Consider the following 8,412-nt stretch of genomic DNA (forward strand, 5'->3'; position numbering starts at 1 on the left):
TGTACCGTCAAATCTTGGGTGAGAACCTCCTTCCCTCAGCCAGGGCATTGAAAATGGGTCGTGGATGGGTATTCCAGCATGACAATGACCCAAAACACACGGCCAAGGCAACAAAGGAGTGGCTCAAGAAGAAGCACATTAAGGTCCTGGAGTGGCCTAGCCAGTCTCCAGACCTTAATCCCATAGAAAATCTGTGGAGGGAGCTGAAGGTTCGAGTTGCCAAACGTCAGCCTTGAAACCTTAATGACTTGGAGAAGATCTGCAAAGAGGAGTGGGACAAAATCCCTCCTGAGATGTGTACAAACCTGGTGGCCAACTACAACAAACGTCTGACCTCTGTGATTGCCAACGAGGGTTTTGCCACCAAGCACTAAGTCATGTTTTGCAGAGGGGTCAAATACTTATTTCCCTCAATAAAATGCAAATCAATTCATAACATTTTTTACATGCATTTTTCTGGATTTTTTTGTTGTTATTCTGTCTCTCACTGTTCAAATAAACCTACCATTAAAATTATAGACTGATCATGTCTTTGTCAGTGGGCAAACATACAAAATCAGCAGGGGATCAAATACCTTTTTCCCTCACTGTACTTCAAGGGGTCTTAAAATTCCAAACACCCCCCCCCCCCCACACACACACACACACATTTCCCCGGCTCAGACAGGGCTTAGACTGTTATTGGTTTTAAAGGGTTTTAAAGGGTCACATTTTTTATAGGACATCTAACCTATCAAAGTAGGACAGAATTAAATCTGAGTGGTTTGTGTAAATTGATTAATACTTTTCTTTTGTTATTATCAAATTGTACTATGACATCAGATGACATACTATGTGAGGAAAGCTCCTTGTGTGTGTAACTGATGGGTGATAATTTGTCATGGAATTGTGTAGTCTTTTTCTCCTGGTGTTGGTATGGCTAGTGTGTGCACCCTACACGTGACACCTACGTGTCATTCTGAGAATCCCACCAAATAGCTGCAATGTCCGCAGACTTTACTTGGCTACCCCATGGATGTTTTAAAGGATGGCCAACTTGACACTTTAAATGGAAATAGAATATACATTTCCTATATCCTTTAACGAAGTCACTTGCTTGTTAAATTACTCTATTGCCTCTACTACCATAACTGAATCTAATTCAGCATTGGCCTATGACCCTCTGTGTAACCCTTGGAATAGTTTATTTAGGGGTCAGAGAGGTTAAGGATCATGCCAACTGAACTAGACAGGTTACATTATGGAAAATGGAAAACATGCATGGACAATAGATCATTCGATAATAATAGATTTACTTTACAATAATGAACCGATTACTGACAAATTATCATTGGCTACACTTCTTAATACCCTACAATTCTTATCTTAATAGAAATAAATCGTAATATATTTTCATATTCTTTACTAAACAGCTTAGGTTTATGTAATATTTAAACATTTTACAAATCTGAGCATTTATTTTAGGGGGTAGCCACTACTGGACAAGGGTGGGTGGGTCGAGATGTATAGGACACTCTTGTGTGGGTTTTGTTGTAAAAACTCTCTCCCCACAATCTGAGAGCGCAGCTGTTGTTGCGCATCGTAGTGGAGAGCGCGCTCTGGGGTGATGTCGAGCCTCGTGCTGCCTGCTGCGCATTGCCACTGACGGAGCTCGAGCGCCTTCCTTAGTTGTCTTGCTGTTGCTGGTAGCGGAATGTTTTCGCTCTCTTACAACGTTGGTTTCCATATGACAGCGCGACACTTCCCTTCCCTGGCCCGAGAGGACACCGTGCCATTACCATGAGTTGTTTGGATGTTATGTACCCAGCCTATGGACATTACGCACCGTACGCGCCAGCCGCCCCCGCGTTCATCAACAGCTTCCAGGTAAGGAGGCGCTGTCAAATGTTTTCGAATTAATTAATTAAACGCGTGAGAGAAACTTTGTTTTGCGAGAAGTTTACTCTGCGTTAAAAAAAAGCAACCTATTTGATTGTTTTACCTACACAAAATGTTGGATCTATGTGCAGATTATCAACGAGGTCTGTTAGAAACCAAATGTCTCCAAAAATGTTTCCAAACCTGCACTTCTCTGTTTCTCAATTTTCCATGATCAATGCTATGGATTTCATATTTGTTTTGTCAAATGTTAGTAGTTTATCAGAACCAGAAGCAGTGGATGTTTGTTGTCAGTATTTGTATGACAGGAGGCTTACCAATTGGCACATACTGATTTCCTTTGAATAGTTGTGGAGAAAACAGTGTCATGATCACAAGACTATTAGTCAATGCACACACAAGCACACATGCACACACACGCACATACACACTAACCTCCCCACAAGCACACACACATGTCTTATGTCACAATAGACTTGGTCTTCCAGATCTCTCCCTTCTAACAACTGTCTATTGCCCCCACCCTACCCCCCTCCCTCCTCCCCCTTCAGGCACCCATCGGTCTGAGGAGCCCCTCTCCTCGCCGCAGAGACTTCATGATGGAGAGTGCGGGGATGCCAAGGTGTCCGGAGGGGGTATCGGCGGGCATCAGCACGGGCCCTGGCTCTTCCTCCTCCGCCTCTTCCTCATCCTCATATCCCTGTGCCACTCGACAAGAGGAGTGCCATAAGGAGAAACAGGAAGTGCCCGAGGCTGAGTACCTGACGTCGCGTTGTGTCCTCTTCACGTACTACCAAGGGGACATCAGCAGTGTGGTGGACGAACACTTCTCCAGGGCACTCAGCTCCTACATGGAGGGAGAGGGCAAGAGGAGGGCATTGGACCTGGGCACAGGTAGGGTAGACATAGCTAGGAGTGTGTTTGGTGTTTATGTGTGTGTGTGTGTGTGTGTGTGTGTGTGTGTGTGTGTGTGTGTGTGTGTGTGTGTGTGTGTGTGTGTGTGTGTGTGTGCACCAGGTGAGGCTGTCAGAGGACACACAGAAGTGTGTGTAGACAAAAAATGGCAAACCAAAACGGCAAAGAAATGGACAGAAGGGTGCTTGTTTGGTGGTGCCTGTTGTCCTCTGCCCTGATGGGGTCAGAGGTTAGGAAGGCTTGAGGGTCAAGGGTCAGGGATATTATTAGATAAGTGTGACATGCTTCATGCTCTCAGTTAAGTGTGTTTTTGGGCAGTTAGGTGTAGTTTGGTGATTTTTCAGAGAAATATGAATGCAGATACAGGTAACATCACAGAATATGTTTTTCTTCCTCTCGCGTCAACCAATGTCTTCACATTATCTGTATTCTACAGCTTTTTTACAAACAGTTAGAATTTCTCTCGATCAAGTTCTCCACTTTTACATTTGCCAAAGTAGTCACCCAAACTGGAGTTGTGCTCTCCCTGTCCTCCCTATTTCCATGTAGGGCTTAGATCCTCCCTCTCCCTCTCTCGTTGGACGTCTTCCTGCCTGACAACAGATACTATGTTTATACGCAGCCGTAAGCGTTGAACCCCGCGGGCCAGCATATCGCCTTCAAACGGCTCCGGTTGGCCCCACAATGGCCGCTGCTGATTTATCACACCACTCGTTTGATTGGGGCTACTGCATGCACTGCCGCACGGTGGTGTCTTTTTTCAGAGTAATTCTAAATATAAAAAGTAACGTCTAAAAGCATAAAACTGTCCCACTGACATTCTGCTTCGGGCGAACGGGGCGGTGCAGAAACAACAACAGGTGGGGGGTGCAGGAGGGGTGGAGGGGTGAGGGAGGGGTGTGTGTACAGGTCCAAAGGAGGGGGTAAGTAAGGGGGCTGAGGGGAGTAAAGGGGCTCCTGGGAGGGCGAATGGTGGGGGTAAGGACGTTGTGGGGCGGTACAGGGCTGACACGGGAGTGAGAGATGTCGCCACAACTAGTGACAAATGTGACCCTCCTCATGCTTTGTTTCCAGGTTAACACCCCTCAATGCCTTATATAGGCTGGCAGGACACAGGGCCGGGGTTCTCTTCCTCTCTGTGTCAATGAGTGTCGGTCTCTATCTCTGTTTCAGGTTTTAATTTCACGTGCACAAGTACAGTGAAATGCCTTTCTTGCAAGCTCTAAACCCAACAATACAGTAATCAGTATCAATGTAGTACTAAAAATAACATAAGATAGAACAAAAACGCACAATAAATACAAATAAGAAATAAGAACACGAGAAGTAAGTAAGCTACTGTATATACAGGGTCTGTTCCAATACCATAAATATTATTTACAACGTGCAGGGATACTGGAGTGATATAGGTAGATATGTATAGGGGTAAGTTGACTAGGCATGAGGATATTTGATAAACAGAGTAGCAGCAGCGTATATGATGATTGTATGTGAGCGTGTATAGAGTCAATATAAATGTGTGTGCATGTTATGTGTGTGTGAGCAAATGAAGTGAGTGTGTGTGTGTTGGAGCGTCAGTGTGCCTGAGTGTGTAGAGTCCTGTGAGTGTGCATAGAGACAGTGTAAAAAGGTCAACTTAGTCCATGTCGCCATTTTGTTAGCTATTTAGCAGTCTTATGGTTTGGGGATAGAAGCTGTTCAGGAGCCTGTTGGTGTCAGACTCTGTCTCCTCTCTCTCTCTCTCTCTCCGTCTCTCGCTATCTCTCTCTCGCTCTCTCTTGCTCTCTCTCCCCTCTCTCTCCCTCTCTCTCCCTCTCTAAGATTATCTAGTATTTATTTCTGTGGCCTGCAGGAGTCTACAGTTGGTAGGACTGTGTGCTGTATGTACATATGTACCAGGTGTAAAAAACCATGTGAACTAATGTTGTTTTCATGACTTGCATGCATCTCTCCCGTGCTATTCCATATGTGTCTGTAAATCACGCCACACAGTAACACAACTGTCCATGACATATGCCTAAACCTGATCTCTCTCTCTCTCTCTCTCTCTCTCTCTCTCTCTCTCTCTCTCTCTCTCTCTCTCTCTCTCTCTCTCTCTCTCTCTCTCTCTCTCTCTCTCTCTCTCTCTCTCTCTCTCTCTCTCTCTCTCTCTCTCTCTCTCTCTCTCTCTCTCTCTCTCTCTCTCTCTCTCTCTCTCTCTCTCTCTCTCTCTCTCTCTCTCTCTCTCTCTCTCTCTCTCTCTCTCTCTCTCTCTCAGATACCCCTTCACCCAGCAGTCGGCGCAGTTTCCCCCCCTCCTTCTGGGACAGCAACTACCCCTCCCCCCAAAGTCGCTCCCACTGCGAACCCGGAATGCCCACCTATTCCATGGACCCCTACACTTCCGGACTCCACCCGGGCATTCCGCACCCTCACGCCCATCCTCACCCCCACGCTCACCCCCACTCACACCTCCACCCATCAGAGGGGTGGGGCTACACCCCGAGCCAGGCCTACGGGCCCCCCAGGCCACTCCATGAACTCTACTCCCCCGGTGGCCTGGAGCCCCACCACACCTACAGCCCCCTGCTCATGCCCACCATGCGGCCCCACCATCTGGGCTCCCTCCCCGGGCACCACCCCTATGACGTCAGCAAGCTGGACCCCACCGCGCCCTGGCCGAGCCTGCTGTCCCCCGGAGAGATGGCCCTCAACATGGACGCAGGTATGGAGTCTCTTCTCTACTGCAGCGGAGCCTACCGCAACCACAACAAGCACAACCACAACAACAATCACCTGCAGCTTTTCAATAGCAGTTCTCTCTGCTGCAACCACAGCCACCTTCGTTTCCATAGTCCCATCGATTTTCAGTATCGGTTAACACCATGAACCTCAAACGCTCGACAGGCTTATGACCACTGACATTAACATCGGTAAGCTGATCTTTGAGCCCCCAGAAAGTATTTTAATGCTGATGAATGTGTACCCGCAACCCCAATGAAATTGACTTTTCAATATCATCTGTCAACATGGCTTAGGATGCGATTGTTAGTAATTTCAGTTGTCATTGCGCTATTGTTCTGAATTCTTCAATGTAAGCTGATCAATAATGTAACACTATTAAATGTCAGTTTCCTGAACCAAGATGGCCTCCTGGTCAGGTGACCCACCAGACGACCTGTCACCTGACCCTATAACGATGGCTACCGAGCACACCAAACATTTATTTGGTTTGGCAGCGATCAGAGGACTCTCCACCAGTATGTGTTATTAACCAACAAAACATACTTTTCCCAGTTCTCTATCAGTGTGTTTTGCCCTCTGTGCTGGGACAGTTTAGTGCCAATAATAAACGGTTGGAGTCTTGTCCACCTCACTAACCGCCCAATTTGGCGGTTAGCATCCACACACAACTTTAACCTGGTCTTACAAGCCACCTCAGCAGTTTATTTCTTTTAGCTATATTTGTCACTTTTAGGTCACATTTGTGAGCTGTCCTACTGCATGTTTCTTTGCTGCTGTTGTATAGCATAAACAGCGAATTAATGTCAGAGAAAACACATCATCAATAGCCTTTTTTTTTTGTTTATTGTATCTTTTCTATAAGCTGTTTGGATTGGAGCGCAGGAGCAGCCATGACAACCATTGTGCCTCGTTCTCATTGTTTTCCTCCATTGTATCTTCTTTCTTTTTTTCTTCATCCCCAGGCCTCCAGCATCACAAGAAAGGCAAGGACCTGTACTGGTTTTAACAACCCTCCTCCGTCGCCATCGACCAGCCATTACCGGATCCAATTAGGACGTCTGGACCTGTACCATTGAAGCGCCCCCTCCACGCCGCCCCCTCGTCCCCCTTTATCCCTCATCCAACACCCCCCCTCGTCCCCCCTCATTTGCCCTCGCTTCCCCCCCCAGGCCCACAGTGCCAGCGCAGCCGAGAGGCTCCAGGTCGGCATGTGTGCACCATGGAGATAAAGACTCAGAGGCTGGGCTCATGGAGAGCAGAGCAGAGCAGAGACGGAGAGAGAAAAGATGTACAGCCTTGGAGACCACTGCTCTGCGTTCTGTGACGACTGGCCTATCTCTCTCCTCTCCTATCACTGCTCAGGGCTCAGCTGTGTGGTGTAGCAGCATAGAGACCATTGGAGGCCACTAGCAATGTGCTAACAACAGTGTCCTGGTTTGGATAGAAAGACAGAGAGGGACAGGCTCATAAGAAACTTCCTTTGGACACAGGGGAAGTGCAAACAAAGACAGATGAGATAACAAATCCAATCACATTTTATTCATCACATGCTTCGTAAACAACAGCTGTAGTCTAACAGTGAAATGTTTATACCGGTCGCCCATTCTTTCACTACACCCCTCCCTACTGCAGGGTCTCTTCTCTGTGTTGACACTGCGCTCGTCATCCATATTATCTGGGCAGTTATCTGCATTTCAACAAATGGACATGTGATGATTGGACTGGCTGTGTATGGATTTGGATTGTGACTGTAATCATAATGCTGTTTTTTTTTATTTTCTATTTATTTGTGTTTTAATGTGAATTTTTGGCCAGTGCTCTGGAAATACTGTGGTTGTGGTTTATTAAAAGATGATTAAGGGATGGTTGAGAAACGGTTGAATAATGATTGCAGGAGGCTAGCATTAAGGTGTTGGACAGTATTTGTTGATCTATGAACTAACCTTTTAGTTTGAGGAAAGGAAACACTACAGTGTATTGTAATGATCAGCCCATTTAATAATAAGCATATCAAGCTGTTGATCAAGTATTGTATTAATAATGACTTTTAATAATTTGAATGTGTTCCATTGATGTTCATTTCATTATACACATGATTTTTAGTCGTTTTAAAATGTGGACCTTAGAATTGTTCTGAGATGTTATTCAGGGTGTGTATTCTCTTGCTTTTGTCGAGAAATAACATTATTGTCAATAAATATTTTTATGGTAAATTCAGACTTTCTTTCAATATCTGTACGGTATTCTTTGAGTGATTATTCAAAAGTATATGGACCTGTCAGCATAAAGTATGAACCCAGTGGCAAAACTGGTTGCAATGATATCATCATGACGTCTTTTGTGACATCATGGTCAGGTTATAAACTGGTTATAAAATAACAATTTTGTTATCTGACCAAATTATTACATCTTTCCTATGAGGTGTTTATGTTGTCATGAACAAAATCACCTTTACCTGGTTGTGGTCTGGTCATATGATGTCTTTTCAACCAGGAAATTATGTAATTGTTACATTACATGCCACATTTTGCCTGCTGGGAAAGCTAGTGAAAGCCTGAAGATATGTTACACTTGAAATTACCATGTTTGAGTTATCAATTTAAACAACATAGTTTTGTGGGGCGTAAATTGAAACAGAATTCAATTCCAAAATCTCAAGGTTGGAGTTATTTTTTTTCAAATAATCCAAACACCTCCAAAGACATTCCGTTCCACTTCCATTTGACACTTTGACACCTTTGAAGTGGAAACGAGCTCTGAATTCCAATTATGTGTAATCAGAGATGCCTCCAACCCTCCCAGTTATGCACAAACTGTTGCTGCACTATTGATCCAGATGATAATCAAATTGTGTAAGTATGCCAAGCATCGTACATGTTAATTTAGACGGCCATT

General features: G+C 45.1%; 1 protein-coding gene across 1 annotated transcript; it reads left to right on the forward strand.

Annotated features, from left to right (window-relative positions):
* Positions 1 to 1,779: 1,779 nt before the first annotated feature.
* On the forward strand, positions 1,780 to 6,523 carry LOC311102842 (transcription cofactor vestigial-like protein 2; the record flags this gene model as incomplete). Its single annotated transcript, XM_084144284.1, has 4 exons — positions 1,780 to 1,866; positions 2,430 to 2,772; positions 5,051 to 5,497; positions 6,480 to 6,523. The coding sequence occupies 4 exons, from the start codon at positions 1,780 to 1,782 to the stop codon at positions 6,521 to 6,523; spliced, it is 921 nt and encodes a 306-aa protein (XP_084000410.1).
* Between the last annotated feature and the right edge of the window lie 1,889 nt (positions 6,524 to 8,412).

The sequence above is a fragment of the Coregonus lavaretus genome (assembly GCF_964263955.1).
Source record: "Coregonus lavaretus genome assembly, chromosome: 27".
Classification (NCBI taxonomy): Eukaryota; Metazoa; Chordata; class Actinopteri; order Salmoniformes; family Salmonidae; genus Coregonus; species Coregonus lavaretus.